This window comes from Epinephelus moara, chromosome 2 (genome assembly GCF_006386435.1).
Source record: "Epinephelus moara isolate mb chromosome 2, YSFRI_EMoa_1.0, whole genome shotgun sequence".
Classification (NCBI taxonomy): Eukaryota; Metazoa; Chordata; class Actinopteri; order Perciformes; family Serranidae; genus Epinephelus; species Epinephelus moara.
The window spans coordinates 23,431,601-23,455,032 of record NC_065507.1 but is presented as its reverse complement, the minus strand read 5'-3'; the positions used below and the strand labels follow the sequence as shown (position 1 = coordinate 23,455,032).

The window sequence follows — 23,432 nt, the reverse complement described above, 5'->3', positions numbered from 1 at the left end:
ACAAAAACGCAGTTCGAGCAATACTGATATTTGTTAGCTGTCAAAGGGCAAAAAGCAGGAGAAAGTTGCAAAAGTGAATTGTAACAGAGTTTTCACTACTCTCTAGTCTGCCAGAGAAAATTGCTGCTTCAGTTTGTGGGTGTGTTTATGCAACCCTACACTGCCATTAGTGTTGTGACCACACATTGCCTGCCATAACAGTACATCCATATTATGTGTGTTTATATCTAATATAGGCTGAAGAGGAGACCTAAGAGGCCATGTGGATGCACGTCACAAAGACTCCGTCGCCAGGTTTGGTATTACAAATATACAGATGCAGAACAAAAATCCACCTTGATGAGTTGACACTGACGGACTAATGAAAACTAGAGCAGAGACTGACTCACTCTTTACTTGAATAATACATCCTCTTCCTGAAGTGAAACTGTGAAAATTGGTGGAGAGGATTTCCTTTAAATACAATTGCCTAATACCTCTAATGATCAAGCAAGGCACTGTCATCATACTTAGTATAAAACCAGGTTGTTTAGCGATTGTCATGTTACTTCAGTTAATATTTTACAACTGCTACTCCACATCAACATAATGTTGTCAAACTAATAATTTCCATATACAGGTATGACTGAAAACAATCACTGATGAAAAACTTGTGAACGAATGATATATTGACTATATGAGTAAACTCAAAAACAAAGCCCTGTAGCCCGCTGGCCCAAATTTTAGAGAATAAACAGACTTGCCATCAGTGCTGGTAAGGACAAAGATCTCAGTCTGGCTCTGTTTCTTGACACCAACAGTCTTGGGGAACCAGTGTAGGTCGATGGGGTAAATGTCCTCTGGCAATCTGACAACCAGACTGGTCTCACTGGTCAGCAGGTTCCACTTGAGGATGTGGTGGTCTTCACTGCAAGAGAACAGCTCATCTGCTGTGGTCCAGCCAACACAACTCACAAGTTCCTTATGTGATCTGCTGTTAAGGAAAGTAATCAAGGTGAGTTATCAAGGTATAAACTGATATGAAATGCGTTTGTAGCTTCTACAATAACTTGGGTCTTCTGAAAAATGACCGATACTTGATTTAAGTAGTAAGAAGTAAGCAATCACTACAACAACAAAAAAAAAGCTATAATACTACTTCTAGTGGTGTTAACAATAAATAAGTGCAACAATAGCAGAGTATGTGACATAATAACGTTATATATTTGAGCTATACACATGTATTGAGGAAAGATAGCTAACGACATCATTAGAAGGATATGTTTGGGTTCCTGTAGCAGCGATGTTTTCAGTCTCATGGTGGAGGTTTGCTCTGTTGGTCCCTACACGAGTAAGACAATTAGATTAGTGACAGTAACTCTCATATTAAAGCTCCTTATGTCACATTAACGTCAAACCAACACGCAGACAGAAACAACATAAAAGACCAAACCAGAACGATGACCCGTACACTGTAAATTAGGTGGCTTAGCTGTTAGCATGCTCTGCTAGCAGTGACGGTGAAGGAAACAAGCGTCTGCAGTTGCTACGGTACCTGTCACCGTTGCTAACGTGAATCCTGTGGTGTCCTCGAGCCCTGCCTGCGACTTGAATGCTAACGTTAACTTGGTTTTCTGGTTAAAACATGCATCCTTCTGTCGTTACCGACATTATTATGGGACAACCAGCAGTGTATGCGTCTCTTTAACTCCAGCAAGTGATGCATAAATAGTCAATACGGTACAGAGCGAGCCTATCCATCACTAAATAGCACTTTCTCGATAACGTTATCAAAGCTAACTACTGGTAGCCATGTAATCTGGGTCATAAACTCTAACTTGAAGCGTGAGTTATCGCGAGAGTTGCAAGTCTCACTTCCTTGAAAACGGATATTTTGAATTATTTACAAGTAAAAACGACATCTGTTGAATAAATGTATTAAGCAGGACTCATTAAAATCAAATAAAGTAACGTTAATCGTTTATCCATCGAACATTATTTCCTGAAATGTAAACTATTCTTCCGGGCGGGACTTCGTTCTACTGTCACCAGGCAACCGTTTGAACACGTAGAAACATAAGGCTTTCAATCTGACAATAATCTTTTATAATATATAACATTGTACCGAATAAGTAGCTTTACTTTCTGAGTTTCGTCTGATTATTTGTGCCATATGATTATTGTTTGTTTGGAGCGAGGCGGAGTTGGCTTCGTCCCCTTTTTTGAATTTCATGTTTTTTTCCCTTGCCCTTTGACGTTCCATGGTGCCTTGCGTCAGTTTGTAACGAATTTGGTTCGACAGCACAGTTTAGGCGCCATTTACAAGTTAGAGTTTTCAAGCAGGAGAGCGACTTGGAATGACACGGGGCTAAATTTCTGGATTATATTCGCCAATTTTTGGATTAACGAACACTTTTTCGAAAACGTGAATTGGGTCAGCAAGGAGGACTCTTGACGGACCGTGTCTTTATTGCGGAAGGTACATTGAAACATTTTAGCTGAGAGTAAGTTAATGACTGGGTTCCGTCTATTTGCTGAAATGCATAACGTTAGTACCAAACCAGACCTGAAATTAACAACACGTTTATTCGAGTTTTAACATTAGTTACGGTGGGAAACGTGCTGACTTAAGTTATCAGTACTTTGGGATGTTATGAGAGTTTATCACTTTTTCCTTTGTGTTACCATTAACGCAAAAATCGCCGTTTCGTAGACGCACGCACACACCTACAGTATCATGCAACTTTTCCAATTGTCTAAGCCGATGTTAATGTCGCAGATGGTTGCTAAAGTTTGAGCTGCTATACTTCTGTCAGGTTAACGTCAACTTCTTTAGCTTTAGCCCATGTTAGTTGGGGCAAATGCTGATAAGTGCCCCTTTCAATTCTGATAACGCTAACTTTGAGTACAGTTAACGGTACAGTGTGTTGCGTTAACGTTACAGATCCACAATGCAGATACGTTTGCTAGTGAAAGCTAACCATCGCGTTAGCTTTAGCTTTGCTGCGTTATTTCATATCAGATAGTTAGCAACAGCTGCTAACTCAACGTTAACATTAGCAAAGTGAAAATAGCGCAGTAACGTGGCAAAGGTTACGTGTTTTTATCCGGTGGCCAAGCTAGTACTAAATTACATAGGTACTTATTTGGCAGACGTATGCGTAGTTATAATGTCACTATTTATCCAACGTTACCGGTTAAGTTACATTCGTTTTTTGAATGTGGTTTTCAATTAACTAGCGAGTTAGGTTGCCCCGTCTACACATACGCCCCCAACATTAAGTTGAAGGGATAACGTTGAAGTTGATATTTGTGTCGGTTTGATACCTCGATAGATTTAGGACGTTGTGTCTTTACCACCGACCAGAGAGCCTATTTAGCTGCGTCAGTTCAGTAACAACCACACGACAGAGCTAAGAGCTGTGGGGACATATTTTGCAATTTGCATATTAACTGAATGTGTTTCCCAGTTAGCTTTAACGTTATGTTAACCTTATTTTTCCTTTTTTCCCAAACGTTGCAAGTGTCATTTTCCGTTTAACATTGTGACACGCATATCAAATAGATGCAGGCATTGCATAGGTACTAAAACGTTTCTGTCACAGGAGGAGGCCATTCATTTTTACTGTTGTTTGGGTTTGTTGTTAGAATAGCATCTAATTTGCCACAGTCCTCATGCAGATTGGCAGCCCGATCGCTGCCATCTCGCTTTAAATAACTCAGGTTGTTCAGATAACAAACTTAAACACTCTTATTCACGTTGTAACTTTGTCTATTGTTGTATCGTTAAAAAAAACCTATGTTCCCATGTGAAAAATATATCGACTAACACTTAGATGGGCGGCAGTGGGATCTGACTGTGGTAATGATTAAAGCCTGACAACGGTAGCTGCGTGTGACCGAGTAAAGTGGAGTTGAGAGATTGACAGGCACAAAAAACCCTCATGGATATTCCTTTTTCACCAATGACCCCTTCAGATTGCAAATCATGCCATCTAAGACGGCAAAGAGCTCAACTGCCTCCGCCAAACCTAAAGGGAAAGGGTCGCAGCCTCGGGATGACTCCGAAGACGAGTTGGATGTACCCCCTCAAGAAACCAAGTCCAATGGCCAAGAGGAGGCACCGCCGACGATTGGCAAGTAACAAAGGGTGTTTTGGTGTCTGTGAATCTAAATAAGTTGTGTTCTCTGAATGGCGTTCGGTGTATTGCCGTACTAGTAGTGGCCAATTGGCACAGCTGTGAAGCTTTTTGCCTTACTTTAATCTCAACACGTAGTTAGAATGGCTGATGTATTTTTTTCTAAAGTGTCAGTCACCAATAAATGTCTTATGATTTTTGAGATTATTTTGATATCGCCGAGTGCACTTCTTTCCCGGATCTTCTCAGCAAACGAGGTAATCTATTTCGGATAATGAATTGTTTTATGTAGTAGATCAAAGGGGTGTTTGGCGTTATTCTTATAACTTAATAATTTGTAATTTGTGTGATAAATTGTCTGCGAAGCTCAAGATGCACACTGGCATTAAGTGATGTTTGTTTTCGTTAGAATATGTTGAAATGCTTCACTGGGTGTCTGGCTGCAATTTACAAACATCGACCCCTTAGCTTGTTTATGCTTATGTGAGCACAATAGATTTTGGACAGGTCGTTGTGGCTTGGTGTGATGGTAACATAATCGCTTTAACGTCATACATTATCATCAGAAAACCAGATTTTGGCTGTCTGCGTTTTGAGCACAGTTGAGCATGAGTGAAAATGTGACGCTGATTATCGAAATTAGCACTTCAGTTATTTATTAACGACGAAATGAATGTGGCGCATCTACTCTCACGTATCGACGCTTCTAGCGGAGAGCGTTAGTATAATAATATGGGTTTGTTCATAAGCGGCCATGGTCTCTTTCTCTTTTTGGGTTGGCTCTTGTGTTCAGAACAAAGAAAAATAACGCCTGTCAACTTTGTCGGGAGTCGTTGCTTGACTGCTGTTGTAAACTTGCAGCCTGTGTTTTGTTTGTTTGTGTTTTTTTTTTTCTGCTCCTCTTCCCCTCCCCCACGCATCACTGTCCCCCCCCTCCACCTGAAACGACTGGCACAGAGAAATAAAAAGTTGTACTTTTTTTCTGTGCCACAGATCCGTCTCACGGGGAGGCTGCCGAGGCAGTTGATAATCGAAGTTTGGAGGAGATACTCGCTAGCATCCCCCCACCCCCGCCCCCAGCAATGACCAATGAACCGGGCGCTCCTCGCCTGATGATAACACATTTAGTCAATCGCAACTTTAAATCTTACGCAGGCGAGCAGATTCTGGGGCCTTTTCACAAGGTACGACCAAACATGGTTACAAATGTCAGCCCTGCTGTGGGAAATACTTTGTTAATGTGTTGTGTTAAGCTCACTGTTATACCATCATTTGTAGTCTTTCTCAACTTTATTTTGTTTGTCTTTAATTTCATATTATGCAACTGTACTTGTTGCCTTGTGTGGTGGTACATACAAAGTATAAAAATATTACTGATGCCACATTATAACATTTATTGAGTAAAAAAAAAAAGTGTGGAAAAAAGAAGTGACACTCCTCTGGTTTGATTTAGTGAGTGTATCGTGCAAGGGGTAGTGATCTAGTGATGTGCTGACATTTCCCATAAATTGTGACTTTCCTTTAAGTTTGTCTTTTCACTTTTTTCTGCTCCCCTCATTGCTCTGCAAATCTAAATATATTAAATTAAATCTTAACTACACCTACTTGGATTATATTCAGTATCACAATCTTACTATGCTTAAATGTTAATGTATAGCTTCGAATGTTATGACATTTACAGTATTTGTTTGTGAATGTAGTATATTTTTATATAATTGATTTACTTTTTTTTTTAATCTTCTTTCTCACCTTTCTCTCAGCGCTTTTCGTGCATCATTGGTCCAAATGGGAGTGGAAAGTCCAATGTGATAGATTCAATGCTCTTTGTGTTTGGATACAGAGCTCAAAAGATCAGATCGAAAAAGCTCTCAGTGCTGATTCACAGCTCTGATAAACACAAGGATGTGCAAAGCTGTACTGTGGAGGTGCATTTTCAAAAGATTATTGATAAGGTATATATATCCATATCTCTGTCACACAGATGCACACTACACTCACTCTTGCCTCTCTAAATTAATCAGTACATAGTCTGAATCGAAAGAGATGATTAGAAATATTTTCTTGAGGGCAGATATTTCCTTTAATTTTAAATATATATTTTTTCCCTCAATGCCCATGAGGTAATATTGCCACACAGTTATCACACTAGTGACTAAACACAGACTCAAATCAGTCATGAAAGTTACAACTAACACCCCCACATGCCATAATGTGCCAGAATTGATTCCTCTGTTTTTAAATATTTTTTTTTAAATGTGCCAGCTAGTGACTGGGCTCTGCTTATTTGAATATACAGTGAAAAGTTAATAAAATGTATGTCTATATTAAAAGACAAATTTATTCGTTTGAATTAGGCCACAGATTTCTTTGAAAACTGACTCTAGATTAAAGAAATGCTGTTAAACATGTTTCTGTATTTCATCTGCCACAGGGGGTGTACGTTTTGCCTTGACTATTGCTAAATATTTCCAAGCCTTTCTTTTTTGGTCCATCAGTTCACAGTAAATTAAAAATCAAGTTGTAAAACTAATAACTTAATTCTGTGAAGTCTTATCAGCTTTACAGTTTGCCATTTCTGAAATCTGAAAATATATTTTTTAAAGATGTGGTGTAGACAACTTATATTATTAGATATGTTTTTAAAATTAATACATTTTTAGGCAAATGACCTACCTTTTTGCAATGCACTTATGTTCTCCTCATTGTATATGACATGTTGTTTACATTTTTGTTAATGTAACATAATAGAATATATTCCAGTCTTATATGGTGTATTTACATGTAAGTTTAGCTGGCCTAGATCTGTTGTGTGCTTTTTAAACAAACCTTTTTCTATATTGTTTTTAATGTGCAGTATTTTTTTCTTGATCACTCAGTGGATTTGTCTGCATTATGAGTATTATCATTTGATGTGTAGAGCTGTAAGAGTTTCTCCTGAGCTGTTCTGCACTAAGCTGCTGTGTCTCTGCCCCTCCCCCTCTGAGCCAGGAAGGAGATGACTACGATGTTATCCCCAACAGCAAGTTCTATGTCTCCAGGACTGCCAACAAAGACAATTCTTCAGCCTACCATATCAATGGCAAGAAAGCCACATTCAAAGAAGTGGGGGCTTTACTCCGAAGCCATGGCATTGACCTAGACCACAACAGATTTCTGATCTTACAGGTAATTGTAATTTTTTTAATGTAATTTCCTCTTCCACTTCAAACTCAGATTTTTTTTATCCTTGCCGTAACCATCCCATTCTGTCAGAGATTTCCTGCTCTTCGTTCTCTGCCCATTTCCCTGTCCTCTTTGAGTCAAATGTTTCATAGCTACCTTAAAGCCATGCCTGTCTTTGGGAATAACCTGTTGCACTGGAACTGGAAAGGAGAGGATGTGCCCTCTGTCAGCCCTTAGACTGCTATAGCAGCGCATCATGGTTTGAAACAATGTGGAAAAGGTGCGAACCATTATTTGCTGCTTTAGAATTTTAAGGAAAAAATGCAATTTTACCCTTACATGGACCTGGATGTGAGTTGCTGTAGTTGAACAACTAACTCAGATTTTGTAGTAGGGTAATCTTTTTTTTTATGGGATTAACCCTCCAGTGGGGACAGGTTGGACCTCCCCTCCCCTCCCTTCCCCTTGTACCTGCCACGCTTTAGCAGCACGTAAATATTGGCGTGTGAGAATAGACCCCAACCCCAATATTAGCAGTGCTGCTTCAGTGTGGCTGGATCAGACACCCTCCATTACCATGGCTTTAATATTGGTTAAGTTTTTTTTGTTTTACCTCCACTGAATGAAATGCATTCTTGTGTATTTTTTTAATAATTTTTCTCATTAGAATTTTTTACTCATTTTGTTTTAATTTAGCACTGTGCTGCACTGAGTTTGAGCCAGCTCACTAGTTACACTCCTACTCCTTCTGATTATATTACTTGTGTAACCCTACCCATTATTACTGATTAACCCAAGCTCTATGGGGTGATGATGACACAAGTCAAGGCAAAACAAAATGGCAGATTTAATCTTTGTTGTCCCATTTTTTCTATTTTATTTAATTATTTTTATAGTGTGTGGTTGTTTCAGGTGAACACTTAGTTTCTACCCTTCACTGTGGTTTTATGGTTAGTTGGTTGATTACATCTGTCCTGCTTGACTTTTTTTCTGTGTGTGTGCATGTCTATTCTTACTCTACTTGGATGTTAGATTTTCAGCTCTCTGTCTATGACATGGTCGCATGAGTATGGGAAGAGGCTTTAGTCTTTTCTTCAAGGTCACTTTTCCAGGCCTCTGGCTAAGGAGAAGCTGTCTATTTTGTGCACTGGTCAGAGCAGAGGATGACGTGGGATCTCCCCTACCTCTACTGGCTTCTCTTTTCTGTCATACATAAATGTAATATGTGAGCTGCCTTTCTCTCCCCTACATATAAATAAAACATAATTTAAGACATAGTTAGTTTCTTTATATCTGGATTTTGTTTGTATTTAACATAAAATCTATGTAGGAATATTGTCAGTCTAAGCCAGCCTACCTCAATAAATAAATAAATAAATAAAAATGAACACTTGAAGGTTGTCCTGAACTCATGGTCATGTAGTATGCATGTACAATATTTGGAAATTCAACCAAGGTGTAGCTACAAGAAGTCAAAATTTGCATGCTATCAAAAGCATTTGTTTTTAAAACACTTTAAATTCGGCAATGCTAATTTTTACACAAGTGGTGTAGTGGGCAGTGATTGCTGAAGGGGTGGGGTGCTGAGGTGATAATGTGTTGTTACAACATTATTATTTTCAAGTTTTCTGAATCATGTTTAACATGTCTATGATCACACTATATACTCATTCATCAGATTTAATTGTGTTTGTTGTTTTTTGAGGAAAGAGTATTTGTTTAAATTGTAATATTGTGTTGAGTTTTTGTTTAGAATTGTTTTAACAGTTTGTTTAGCTCTGGTGTGGTGGTTATGAGCTTAGGAAAAGTTATTGTGCTCTTAAAGGCAACCTCTATAAATTATTTTTTGTACACTGTACATGACTGTATCTGTCTGCCAAGTTGTGTGTGTAGCAGAGCAGCATTATTGCAGACTGAGAGTTATGAATTCAGTTGACCATATATCTTAATGGTGGGTGTTTTGGATGTATTTTATTTCATTTATTTAATTATAGTGGTGTTCCTTAGGAGTGTTTATTTCTATGTTTTCAGTCAATGATTGCATGCATGTCTTTGTCCATGTGTTGTTGTGGACTGTACCCAGGGCGAGGTGGAGCAGATTGCCATGATGAAGCCGAAAGGTCAGACAGAGCATGACGAGGGCATGCTGGAGTACATGGAGGACATTATCGGCTCCTGCCGCCTTAAGGAGCCCATCCTAACCCTGGCCCGCCGCATTGAGCTACTCAATGAGCAGAGGGGAGAGAAGGTGACATAATTTCATACACTATCTGCTCACACACACTCATAAGCAAACCAACTTTCCTTCCTGTGTCCTGACTTCATCTGTTGTGCACTTCTACAGTAGAGGTTAGAGATTCAAGGGGCATTCTTTTGTGTTTGAATGTGTTAAGAAGCTTTTGATTCACATATTTGAGATGAAAATAATACATTTTTGTAGTTGTGTAACTGAAGTATGTAAGATAAGTTGGTACGTGGCTGGGCCAGCTGCTCCAGACATGATTCATGGTCTTTCATTTAAAAAAAAAAACAAAAAACTTTTTGCACATATATTTACATCGGAAGATCGTGCTGCCTTATATGTTGATAGTTATCATTTATTTAATTTTTTATTTATTCATTTTATTGTACTATGTGAATAACATAACAGTGGAGTGATTATAAACTAATGGATGCTAATGTAGCTATTAAAATATTTACATGGCATCAGAATGTAAAAACAATACAGATATATATTTTTGAACATGTTACAAAAGCATATGTTATGTCTAGAAATTTTATTTAAGTTATGTCACCTGATATTAAGTACTGCAATATGTTCACTGTCCTAGCTGAATCGTGTAAAGCTTGTGGAAAAGGAGAAGAATGCTTTGGAGGGAGAAAAGAACAAAGCTGTGGAGTTCCTCACCCTGGAGAATGACATCTTCAAACACAAGAGTCAGCTCTGCCAATATTATGTGTGAGTGCACCAGCACCATCTCTCTGTTCTGTACACGACACAATAAACTGTAATATCATCTCATTACATTTCATCGTAGACCCAACAGTAGCATCGAAAAGAAAAGAAAAAAAATCCATTGAATGATTGCCAATTTTATAATCTATTTTTAAACCTTACATGGTCAACGTGACCCTTCTCTGGGGTCAGATCCCGTTTTCTTTGTTTTATGTATAAACTATTAAGTTTTACCTCTCACTGTTGTTTTTTTCCCCTCATATCTCTTTGCCATTAGTCATGATCTGCAGAAGCGTGTGGTGGATAAAGAGCAAGAGAAACAGAAGATCAAGGAGGACACCAAAGAACTCACTGAGAAAAATGCAAAGATATCGCAGGAGATGGAGAAAATGAACCAAGAGCTCAAAAATGTGGAGAAGTAAGGCTTTGTTTTTCCCTCCTTCCTCTTCCTTCCCTCTACTACCCTGTGCTTATAAGCTTATTACCTCTTCTGTTGATTTTAATACATTTATGGTTGTTAGTGCCTCTGTTGCTCTGAACATTTTTTGTTTAGTGGCAAAATGTCAGTTCAGGTTTAGAAAAGTATAGAAGTAACTGTAGTGTGTTATGTGTATGTGTCATGTGGAAAAATGAAAAAGAAAAGCGTTGCTCCATTGCAAAATATAAAACAACCAACAATAAAAAAACAGATATAAACTTGATGATAGATTTCAAAATTTATTTGGCTTTGATGACCATAGACTATTTTTTTAAAAACTGACAAAACTAGCTGAGCTTTACTATGAAGAGTGTATCGTGTTGTATTATAGAAATTGAGCCTGTTATTATTTATTATGTATAAAATCTTTTGCATATTTTTCATATTCTTGTAGTTTACCTTATATTTCAGTTGATTTTTTTTTCCATGATTGACTTGAGTGTACTCAGTGAAATGCTGTTCCTCCAACAGGAAGCAAAATAAGCTCAACAAGTACATTGAGACCCAGAAGGAGAAGTTCACCCAGCTGGACCTGCAGGACGTTGAAGTGCGTGAGAAGATTAAACACTGCAAGAGCAAGAACAAGAAACTGCAGAAGCAGCTGGAAAAGGACACAGAAAAGGTGTGTTGTGCTATTACACACGGTCCAATTGCTTAATTCAACTTTGTATCACTGTTTGCATCTCTGTAGCTGTTGTGATTATCTCACTCAGACAGTATCACAGTGGGCATTCTCACAATGTTCAGAGGCACAGAGTCACATAATCTATCAGGAGAGCATAATTGCAGCAATTTTCCATAATTTACAATATATATCCGTTAACAAATACAGGGTTGCACTAAGTCAAGGCAAGCTAGCACCAGTGGTATGACACTCCAGTGTTACTCTGTTTATTTTGTCCCGTGGCCAAGAAAGAAACATGGGCACTAAAAATACAATTTCCGTTGCTTATAGAAAAAAACAAAAAATAAAAAAAACACACGGGCTGTTTTGAGGCCTAGAAAGAAAGACATTTGTTAAGACTTTACAGAAACTAAAATGAACTGCAGAACTCAACAACAATTTTAACTTCTAATATATGTAATTATAATCAGATTTACTAGAATCACTTGTAGGTTGAGAAGGTTTTTTTGTTTTGTTTTTTAACCCCCAAATCATCCATCATGTCATAGGGTCATGTTTTACAGTTGCAAACATAACACTGTGCTGTATTTTATTTTATTTTTTAACTATGATTCATTTTATGTTATCTACCTTTTAATTTCAGTATGTGAATAGCTCTCTGCCATAATATACATGGAATCTACAGTGAGAAACTACCTAGAGATAATTGATTTTGAAATGTTTGTGGGTGTTTTAATGTAGAAATTAATCATTCTGTAAGTTTCAAAGATAGTATAAATTTGTGTGAAAATTTTGCAGGTAGTGTAACATTTAAAACAAAGGTCTGGCTGCTGTAAGGGTTACAGTGTCCAGAGAAGTACAACTGACATAATTCTGCATGATCATTACAGCCACACAAAGCAACACTGAGTCCAGTAAAATTGGCTTTTGTACCCAAAAAACGTGAATATTCCTGCTGACAGATATTGGACGTGGACATGATGCCATATTTGGAAAAAAAAATGATGCTGTAACTGTTGCAAAAGTGTGTACAGGCCTTGCTTTAATTTTTCATATATTTTCCTAGGACAAATAGGAAACCTGATATTTTTTCTAAATTAATTTACATTATCCATATAAAAAATAAAACCTGTGTAAAATAGTTAATCAAATTTCATGTCAGGAAGGGCTATTTGCCCTAAACTAGCCACTAGGGGGCTGTGAAGTAACACACAAGTCGATTGTTAGTGTTTGCTCTGTGATAACTCCTCTCATGCTCTGTTTCACTATTAAGGATGCTCTGTTTCTGAGCTAATGTTTCTCTATCTTGCACACTTCTGAAAAAGTTTTTCACACAAATGAGAGTTTAGAGTGCTCTCGTAGCTGTAGGTATATCTTCTCATCTCCCTCTCTGCGCTAAAACTATCTGCTCCACCTACAATGGCTGTGCTCTGGAAACGTCTTGGTCAGAGGGGGAGCTGGGCAGAGGCAGGCAGACCTCTGGGGAGCTGTGTTCTGCTGTGTGGTAGTCAACTATGGCCTGGCTTGTGTAACACTCCCAGCAGCCACATTCACATTTCACCCGCAGTTAACCCTACAAAACATAGACTATATACACACACCACTCCTTGCCTTGTTTCAGCCCTGCCAAGCGGCAGACTGTTGTGCCAGTCTTAACCAGGGCTTGCTCAGTCCTGAATGTGTGTTTATAGTTGATTACAGTTGTGTGTTTTGGCCTGCTTCTGAGTGTGTAGCACAGTTGCTCGTAACTGGCACTGGCAAAAACCGTCTTCAATCCATTTACTTTATACCTCTTGTCTCCTTAAGTCCTCCCTGAACCCTTAATCTCATCATCTAATTTAAGAGGCGATGGGCTGTTACTCTGTGCTTGGTTAAAGTGTGCATTGATGAATTATGTTCTCAAGTTGAACCGAGACAGGTGTAGCCACTGTTGCTCAGAATCTAGAGTCGGACACATCTCATCTGTTTTTGTATGTTCTCCTGTCTGGCTCATCTTTCAGCTGGAGGAAGTTCGCGGTGTACCAGCCAACAGCGAAAAGGCCATCTCTGAGGCAACAGCTCGCAAGGAAGAGCTGGAGAAGCAGAAGGTGAAAGAAGAGAAAAAACTCGAGGAGGTGATGGAGAGTCTGAAGGAAGAGACCAGCGGCTTGCAACAGGACAAAGAGGTGTGTGTATAAATCTCGGTGTGAGTTTGTTGCATGCTTTGTTTAACTTTAGATAGTAAACTTTCTGCTTTCATTTCTTTGTCTTTCAACCTTACATCTCTTGTTTTGTATTCCCCAGACCAAAGAGAAAGAGCTGATGGAGCTCAGTAAGGCTGTAAATGAGACCCGCTCTCGTATGGACCTGGCTCAGTCAGAGCTTGACATCTACCTTAGCCGCCACAACACAGCTCTGACACAGCTCAACACGGCCAAGCAGACACTTCAGACAACATCTGACACACTGCGTGAGCGCCGTGCTGCCATCAAAGACCTGGAAGTCAAAATACCCCAGAAAGAACAGGAGCTCAAGAAGGTAAAACCACCGTTGTTGCTTCAGTGTCTCTTTGTTCAGGCAATATTTACATGTGACATTTTACATCTGTCTAATTTAAGTAACTTGTGATGGGACCAGTAGTACACATCAGACTGTGCTCATTACATCTCACTACATTTGATGACTATTTCTGCCCACTGCCTAATGGAAAGCAACATTTGTGTGAGCTTCTCGTTGAAATGCTTCTCTCCTACTCTGCAGGACGAGGAAGCACTCGAGCAGCTGATAAAGATGGATAATGAGACGAGAGAAGTGGTGAGGGAAATGAGGCAGAAGGTGGATGAAGCCAAGAGCTCTCTGTCCTCCAACCGCAGTCGAGGAAGAGTCCTGGATGCTCTTATGCAGCAGAAGAAGAGTGGCAGAATCCCTGGCATCTTTGGAAGACTGGTAAAAAGCTTTGAAACATATTAATATACAGTATTACAAAGTGACAATTTAATCTATGGTCATTTTGTTGAGGTGTGCACAACAACTTGAGTCTCATCATTGCTACATTAACATCAACCCTTCCTTGATAAATTTATTTATTTGACTTTTAAGCATTCAGTGTCTGGAATGAAGAGCAGAAGTGTATAGTAGCTGTATTACAATTTCTTATTGTGCTTGTAGGGAGACCTCGGAGCCATAGATGAGAAGTATGATGTGGCCATTTCCTCTAGCTGTGGTGCTCTGGACAACATCGTGGTGGATACCATTGACACAGCTCAGAAATGTGTCATGTTCCTTAAAGAGCAGAACATCGGATTCGCCACCTTCATCGGCCTTGACAAGGTAAAAATCATTACGCTTTGGGACTCTCAATCAAGAGAGTGTAAACAGATGATTTTGTGTCTTTAAGGACAGATTGGTTGAAATGTTATATATGCTACACTCCAGTAATTACTGAAGTAGCCGGTCAAGACTGTAGTTCAGTTCAGTGTCTTTGATCATGTACAGAAATTATAGCAGCTTCTAACTGGGATTTCTAACAACATGCATTTACTTTACTTAAAAACTATGCTAAGCTATTCATTTTTCCTCTGAGAAAACAAATGTTCTCCTTTTTCTTGCACCACCTTATCATTCTTCCTCACTTCCCTTGCTCAGATGAAGGTATGGGAGAAGAACATGACTCCCATTCGCACTCCAGAGGACAGCCCTCGTCTCTTCGACATGGTGCGTGTGAAAGATGAGAGTGTGCGACCAGCTTTCTACTTTGCCCTAAGGGACACCCTGGTGGCCCAGGACATGGAGCAGGCCACACGGATGGCCTTCCAGAAAGACAAGCGCTGGAGAGTGGTCACCCTGAAGGGACAGATCATCGAGATGGCTGGTGGGTGACCCGCTTTTTCTGCCATGACTTAACCTGGCTGATCTTTTTTTTCTCTAGCTTGCATACTGATGGCTCTCCATTAAGATAATGCATACATGCATTCTGTTTTCATAAGTCTGATTTTTTTTTTTTTTTTTTTTTTATCTTCCTGTGGTCTGGTGTTTGCTTCACAGGAACCATGACTGGAGGAGGAAGAGTATTGAAGGGCCGAATGGGTTCATCTATTGGCACGGAGGTCTCCCAGAATGAGGTGAGTGTTTATCAGATATCTTACAGTAGAAATGAGCTCCTATTTGGTGCTACTTTTATCTCAGATTTTCGAGATAGAAAAAATGTTTTGCATTTGACTCAAAATAAAGCAACATTTTTGGATATCATTTTTTAGTTTAAAACTTGTTACTGATTTTGTCCAAAGTGATTGCTGCATTTATACAACAGTGCCTGCTTTGTAGAAATGACCAAATGTCACATCGATGCAGCTGGACCATTAGAACAGATTGTGCTTGTATTTAATAGGACTTCCTAAAAAAAAATAGGCATACTGTCTAAGCACGACAGGATGCAATACAAGAACTCAAAAAGCAGAATAAATTTAATTTTAGTTCATGTTAATTAACGTTCACTTTTTACTTGTGTAGAACTAGCTCTGAATACAAGTGTCTATTCAGTTGATTGTGTGGTTCACACTCTCAGTCTTTTGAATGTGCAGAGACAAACAATAAGACATCATCATTAAGTTCTCAGTATCACAGAACTGTCATGCTATTGCTTGTCACTCTCAGAGACCTTATACTCCAACTGGGTGAAGCAAGCCTCATAAATAACTCCTAATTCCTGCTATATGATAATAGTATTAAAGATTTACCGTGAGCACATTTCCCAGAAGTAATTCTGAGATACCGGATGAAAATGGACCCTGCTCTGAGATAATCATCACAACAGGCCATTAGTGTATGAGATGTGATGATATTCATGTGTTTTCTGCAGCTTGACCAAATGGAGAGCAAGCTGAATGAGAAAGTGTCAAAGCTGCAGGGCTGCCAAGAGAAAAGGCTGCAGCTAGAGGAGAACGTTCAGCGCCTGCGGCCACAGCTCAGAGATATGAAGAACACCCTGGAAAAATACGCCAACAGCATGACTGTACGGCAAATACACATCTTCCTTTTCATTCGCTGTGTTTCTGTTTCACTCATTTGGCTGTGTTGTGATCTAAAAGAATAACCCCTTACTGTGCATAGCCGATCATAAAACATGACAGTATTAACTGAAAAACCCTTTCACTCTTAGCAGACCTGCGTAACTTGAGTATTTTCCTTCTTTCCTTACTTCAGAGTTTAGCTGATCAGGAGACTCACTTGAAACTTCAGATCAAGGAACTTGAGGCCAACGTGCTGGCTGCTGCCCCAGACAAGGCCAAACAGAAACAGATGGAGAAGAGCCTGGATGCCTTCAAGAAAGGTACGATCCTCCCGTACACTGTTAAGAGAAATAGTGTTAATTGTTAAATATAAGTAATTTAGTTTGTTTGATCTCATGTTAGACGGAGTTGGAATTTATAGAAAAAAATAATACACTCAATATAATCAGATGTTGTCAAAATGTCCAACATGAATATTTCTTATTCCTGTCTCCATGTTCTGTCCTCCTCTCTTGCTCTCTCAGACTTTGATGCAGCGTCCGGTAAAGCTGGGAAGGTGGAAAACGAGGTGAAAAGACTCCACAACCTCATTGTCGACATCAATAGCCACAAGCTAAAGGCTCAGCAGGACAAGCTTGACAAGGTCAACAAGGAGCTAGACGACTGCTCATCCATCATAACCAAGGCCCAAGTGGCCATAAAGACAGCTGACCGGTGAGGAAATAATACGTGTTAGGATCTGTAATTACATGCGCTGCTCACACACTCATACTCTGTTTAAAGTCAGATGAATCAGCTACTCTATTGTCTGTTCTGTTGTTTGGTAAAGTGTTTGATTTACAGAGGCTGTAAATAAGTAATTCTGTTGTTATGTTGAGTGCTGAAAGTTCCCAACACTTGTGTCAGGTCTCTGCATCAGATACACTTACAGGATCACTAAACTGCTCTCTCCTTCCTATGGTTTTCGTTGCTTTCCTTTAAGTTAATCAATGTTGCGGCTATAGCAACCAAAATGGGCATCTAGTCATCAGCATCTGTAGCTGGAACATTAAGATTGATAGTGTGGGCAGGACGGTCTGGCAGTCTGACGTAGTAAGACGACACTGGTGGCTGCATGTGACGTGGTTTGTGTGGCTTGATACACTCCTGCCAATGAGAACACATTGGAGTTTTATACACTGAAATACACGAGGCAGCCTGTGTGAAAGTTCTTCCTTGATGTTAAATACAGCTTTGATATATTTAAACTGTGAGAAGGGGGAAATGGCTGTAGATGTTTCTTTTTGCACAAACATTGCAGTTTTGCAAGCATGCATGAAAGACAAAAAGCCATGAGTTCAACATACATGATCCAGAATGAACCCTGATTACAGATTTCATGTCTGAAAATAGCTTTAATCTTTGAGGAGCTGTTGTAGTTTCAGTGAAAGAAAATATCTATGATGGTGTGGTGCACATCTTTGTTAGCATGTGTCATCACACCAGTGCTGTCGTTCATCTGTATTTCTATTTATGTTGTATGATTTCACAGGCATGCCATATTAGTTTGATTGACGGTCTGGGCGCAGCAGTGCAGGGATTCCTCTTCACCCTGTATAGCCAGTAGTATTAATGAGCCGCATCACATCACTGCTTCACCACTGTGTAGTTGTTTGAGAAGAGAAACAGAAAAGTAATCCACTAGAACACCTTGGATGTGCATTTAGCTGTACTGAAACATAGTGTGAGTGTCCGTAAAGGGTTTTGGTGTTGATAGCAAATGTTTAGAAAACAATCCACTTACAATTTATTCATCTAAGGGGGTGTCTACACAGAAAGCATTATAGCTGTGTTTGTTCAGTTAGCCATCTCACATTTGTCTGTCTGACTGAATGAGTACTCCTCTGTTTAAATTAATTCAGCTGTCTACACAGGCCATGTAACGCCTCCCCTTTGGTTGCAGTTATACCAGTGCTGCCCAAAGAGATGGCCTGCTGGCCCGTTATAAGGTTTGATTTGGCCAGCCAGATGTTTATAGCCAAAAAAAATTAACTTTATTATTTTTTTTAAAAAAAATGCTCTTCAAATATGTAGGATTCCTAATTATTGATAATTATTTTTCATAATCTGAGCACAGCAGGCGAGCGACGATTTGTGCATGAAGTCACTTGTTCGAGAGAGGTGAGATAAAAATGGGGAGGCAGAGACACTGGCACTCGATCAAAAGGCATTTCAGTCCAGGGAAATGAGTTCCTACCATTTTGCATCTTTAAAATACAATATGTGTCTCATTTAGCCCCTTGGCCTAACATTAAGTTTCTGTTTTGGCCCTCCAAGGGAAAAATGTTTGCGCACCCTTAATTTATGCAACATATTTTTACACTCAAAGTCGATTTTCTGCACATAACTACTGCGATTGTGTGTTGGCCTTTGAGTGTTGCCAAAACACAGGTGACCCACACTCAAGACTGTGCCTAAAGACACCCTGTGTAGACACAGATGGAGTCCTGAAGCTGCTCTGCTAACATGCTGCTCCCTTTTGCCTTCTGTGTAGACGCATTGTTAGTGGTGATAAACATCAGATCCTGGTGTTAGACGTTGAAACACTGTCACTGAGCTGAGATCCTTGTAACTATAAAGCTCTTCAGCAGACACTCAATAACAGTTTTTGTTCTGCAGTACTGACCCGGACATCATCGGTAGTACTTTCACTCACCACTATAACTCTGACAGACAAATATCTGTCTTATGTCCCGTCTGTCTGCAGCAACCTGAAGAAATGTGAGGAGAGTGTGAGTCGTGTGCAGGGTGAGCTGGAGGAGAATGAGAAGTCAATGGGTGAGCTCACAGAACAACTGAAGAAACTGGAAGACGAGGCCGGGGAAGTCATGAAGGCCTGTCAGGAGGCTGAGGTTGGCACTCTTTTTTGTTTGTTTGCGTTTTTTAACAGAAATTTACAGAAAAATGCACTGACACTTTATACCGTATATCCAAAAGTAGTAGCTTCCTGCTGCAAGAGACGTTCTTCACAGCTGTTTGTTGTAAGATGAGTACCACTGTTTTTTTCTGTTCCTCCAGGCCGCACTTCCTGAGGTGCAGGAGCAGTATCAGGGGGTGTTGAAGGAGATAAAGGTGCTGCAGCAGCAGGAGCACGCAATGCAGGAGGAGTCCCTCAGCGTCCGGCTGCGCATTGAACAGATCGAGACCACCATCACTGAGCACAACAACAAGATCAAGCACTGGCAGAAAGAGGTGAGTGAGGAGGGGTGTGTGTGTATGTGAATTAAAGCACAACTTGGGTTTCATTTTTTGTAACTGGCTTAAGGTTCTATTAATGATAACATAATACTCACTAAAACAATAGTTCTGGGAGCTCAGTGATATTAAAATAAAACAGAATAAATTTTAATTGATGTCAGTATTGGCCGTTTGCTTAAAACTCATCAGTCACTGTAAGAATATTGATGGCAGTTGGGATGAAAGACTTCTTAAGTACAGTTTTAGTTGCCAGAGGCTCAAAGCTCAAACTGGTTGAAGAGAGGATGGGATCCATCTGCCAGGATACTGACTGAAAATGTTCTAGTTTTTGCCCTTATTCCAAAATAAGAAGATATTCCTACTAAGCTGTTTACATGGCTAATGAAAATAAATATTCCACTAATATTTCCGTGTACATTGAGCCGTGCATACTCTGATAAACGTGCTGTAACGTGTTGTTTATCACGCCAAAATATGGAAAGTGGAACGGCTGGAGCTGCTTGTGCCATTTTGCTTCCCTTCACCCTTTCATTCCTTCAACAACTCTCTCGAAGAGGTTAGAGTTGCGATATTTGCGCATATCTAAAAACCTGTTGATATCCAGGTCTTTCGTAATCTTTAAGTAGGTGTGTTTCTCTTTCCAGCCAGAAATGTGGGGTTTTCTTTTGGGCATAAATCTCACAACTTGCTTTGTGTACAACACATCCATGACAATGCACAGAGCTGACCGTAAACGGACAAGAGGATGTGTGTCACAACCTGCGGTAAAAACCTCAACTGAGACGCATATTTCAAATGCACTGTATTCATGTCCAAAGAAAGCTTCCTAGGCCCAGAATAACACCAACATATCCTGTGTCTTAATCGGAAAGTGCTTCATTTAAGAAAAAAAAAAAAAAAAAAAAATGCTGTTTACATGACCAGTAGCAAATTCAGAATATTGTCATATTTGGAACAATAAAGAAATATTAGTTGCATGCTCTTGAGTGCAGGCAGGTGCTACAAAGTCCCTCTGGCGTCTAAAACTGTAATAAAGAAGGGTTTCATTATTCATTCATCACTGAAAATTGTTCCAATGGGATAAATAGTAATAAATGCTTCATAATAATTCACTTCTTAGTTTTGTCTAATCAGTCATTTCAGGGACTGTTTATTCTGGCACTGTTGTAATTGTTTACCTTGTACTAATTCTTGAATTAGCTGTTTATTGTTTTGTCTGTTTGATATTTGACTGTATTTGCTGTTTTACTCAGTTATCTCTGAGGCACTTTGTAACTTTAATATGAAATGTTCCCTTTTAAAAAAACAACCAAAAAAAAAAAAAAAGTTTTTTAATGGCAACATGTTCAAGATTCAAGACATGTACTTTTACCACCAGTCAGCAGAGCCAAGCATTTTTCCTTCTTCCACTGTAGCCTATTATGAGTTATATTTTTGACTGTTAATCTTGTTTATGTTCTTCAGGCCTCCAAACTGTCCCTTCATACCATTGAGGGTCAGCCAGCAGAGGAACTTCCTGTACTAACTTCCGCTGAACTTGAAGAAATCTCCAACCCCAACGTCATTATCAACAAGATGATCACTTTAGAGACCAAGTGTGCTCAGATGAAGCCCAACCTCGGCGCCATCGCTGAGTACAAGAAGAAGGTATGCACAAATATAGACAGGTACCTTCTGTCTAACCTCAACAGAGGTTCATGAATGTTGTCACTTTGAAACTTACATTTGTCATATTCAGTTTAATGCTCTTAACTCAGGAGACAGTACAAGTGAGGAGTGGTGTGAAAATAATTATGAAACCCTGTTTGGAATTTACCAAAAAGGAAACACACGCTTAATATGTGTCATTATGTGTGTTCTCAGGAGGAGCTGTACCTGCAGCGCGTGGCTCAGCTGGACGAGATCACCACAGAGAGGGACCAGTTCAAACGTGGCTACGAGGACCTGCGCAGACAGCGCCTCAACGAGTTCATGACCGGATTCAACATGATCACTAACAAGCTGAAGGAAAACTACCAGATGCTCACACTGGGTGGCGACGCGGAGTTGGAGCTCGTGGACAGTTTAGACCCCTTCTCTGAGGGAATCATGTTCAGGTAAGAGAGGAGAAAAATAAACCGCTAGAAAACCACACAGGCTGATTTCTGCTGACTACTTTTCTACACAGAATTCTGATATTCTGTTTCTCGTTCCCTCTAGTGTGCGTCCACCAAAGAAGAGCTGGAAGAAAATCTTTAACCTGTCAGGAGGAGAAAAGACCCTCAGCTCCTTGGCTCTGGTGTTCGCTTTGCACCACTACAAACCCACACCGCTCTACTTCATGGACGAGATAGATGCTGCCCTCGACTTCAAGAACGTCTCCATCGTGGCCTGTTACATTTATGTGAGTGTGGGGGCCTGTGTGTTAGGCAGTAAGACTAGCTGAACTCTGAAGGGTTGAAGCTATGAGTTCAGGATCTTTCTCTTTTTTAAGGTCAAAGTACAGTTTTAGTAGGAAGGTGGCGTAATGCGTAAGTCAGTGTGATACAGTGATGCAACAAGAACTAATTACAGTTTAGCCTCTTAATTTCAGAACTGTTGAGCAAATCAGTGTTGTTGTGTAAGGCTGGATTAATGAGGGAGCTCAGACAAATAACCTGTTTTTGGGAGCTGAATCAAAACAAAGTACTTCGTCTTTAACTTCTTTAAAAATGTTCAATTCATTCTGAAGGCTACAATTTGACAGCAGCTCTTATATAGCATGTTACATAAGGTCTTGTCTGCGTGTATACAGATATTTTTCAAAACAGATATTTTCCCTGATTTTAATTTTATCCACACAACCTTCGTTACTAATGTCTCCAGACAGAGCGCTGTCTTCAGCAGTTTCCCGTAATCTCACACAGGTAGTAAAGTGTACCCGCTAACGCTACCTTTTTCAAAACACCTACTGAAGATCCCATCACCTTTGATTCCCTTTCCATAAGAGGAAAGGGTTGAGTCTGATCTGAAACTGCCTTTCCGGCAGACTTCAAACCACAGACGCTCGGGTGGAGTAAATAAAACAGTGGTGCAGCAATACTAAATTTAAGTAAAGTAGTCATTAAACCAAGCAGTGCCAACAAAACGTAAAGAAACCATTAAGTTAAGTTAGCCTGCCATTGTTATTTCTGGTGCAGCTCATTACACAAAGCAACAAATTGAGATGATATCGTTTGCAAAACACTTTGTTTTACATGTCCACACAGATATTAATAACCAGAGTTTAAAAAAAATGAGTACCTCAGAAGTTTTGGTGACCTAAAAAAAAATCTGACTGTAGAAGAGAGGCCAAAATGTGGAGTGAAATAGTTCACTAAAATATCTGTATACATGTAGACGGGGCCTAAAACTCAATTGAGACAAAAATCTCAATCTGTCCTTAGATCAGTACTTAATATCTCTTCCTTTCCTTATCTCTGTGCAGGAGCAAACAAAGAACGCTCAGTTCATCATCATCTCCCTGAGGAACAACATGTTTGAGATCGCCGACCGTCTCATCGGCATCTACAAAACCCACAACACCACCAAGAGTGTGGGAATCAACCCCAAGACCATCGTGTTTCGGGAGCAGGAAGCTGTAACTGCTTAAACCTCAATAATGTCTGCTGACATCAAAAGGCTCTCTTTGCTGTTTTACTTTTCTTATCACATGTAAATATGTTCTTTTTATTTCATCCTCTCCAATGAAATGCTGCTACTCTTTAATACTATTTTTACTTTTTACTATCTTAATCAATAAATGTTTTCTGGCAAGATCTTTTCATTAATGCAGACACTCACATGTGCATAAACATAATCACAAACTCTAGATATTTGGGTCACTGTGTGTGTGCGCAGAGGATTTACT

General features: G+C 39.6%; 2 protein-coding genes across 5 annotated transcripts in view; one reads left to right on the top strand and one right to left on the bottom strand.

The window, feature by feature from the left end:
* Positions 1–2,063, bottom strand: part of ift80 (intraflagellar transport 80 homolog (Chlamydomonas)) — a 39,693-nt gene extending 37,630 nt beyond the window's left edge. Inside the window, exons 1-3 of one of the 2 annotated variants that reach the window (XM_050073653.1) lie at positions 1,451–2,063; positions 1,264–1,322; positions 744–967 (exon numbers count right to left, since the gene is read on the bottom strand). In XM_050073653.1, the coding sequence (XP_049929610.1) occupies positions 744–967; positions 1,264–1,298 (259 nt within the window). In that variant the 5' untranslated portion in view covers positions 1,299–1,322; positions 1,451–2,063. The remainder of the gene's footprint in view (positions 1–743; positions 968–1,263; positions 1,323–1,450) is intronic. The other variant, XM_050073663.1, reaches the window with a different exon arrangement.
* Positions 2,064–2,308: 245 nt separating this feature from the next.
* Positions 2,309–23,336, top strand: smc4 (structural maintenance of chromosomes 4). 3 transcript variants are annotated; one of them, XM_050073623.1, is made up of 24 exons: positions 2,309–2,458; positions 3,958–4,115; positions 5,112–5,302; positions 5,879–6,070; positions 7,107–7,283; positions 9,364–9,528; positions 10,112–10,239; positions 10,514–10,654; positions 11,186–11,336; positions 13,340–13,504; positions 13,623–13,856; positions 14,079–14,264; positions 14,487–14,648; positions 14,964–15,189; positions 15,363–15,439; positions 16,177–16,329; positions 16,521–16,647; positions 16,852–17,041; positions 19,074–19,218; positions 19,385–19,558; positions 21,029–21,211; positions 21,428–21,660; positions 21,764–21,947; positions 23,010–23,336. In XM_050073623.1, exons 2-24 carry the CDS (start codon positions 3,968–3,970, stop codon positions 23,172–23,174), a joined length of 3,897 nt encoding a protein of 1,298 aa, XP_049929580.1. In that variant the 5' UTR covers positions 2,309–2,458; positions 3,958–3,967; the 3' UTR covers positions 23,175–23,336. The 3 variants fall into 3 exon arrangements, with proteins under 3 accessions (XP_049929580.1, XP_049929591.1, XP_049929599.1); XM_050073634.1 differs by having other exon boundaries at positions 2,332–2,483; XM_050073642.1 differs by lacking the exons at positions 2,309–2,458; positions 3,958–4,115 and adding an exon at positions 4,176–4,375.
* The last annotated feature ends 96 nt before the right edge of the window (positions 23,337–23,432 follow it).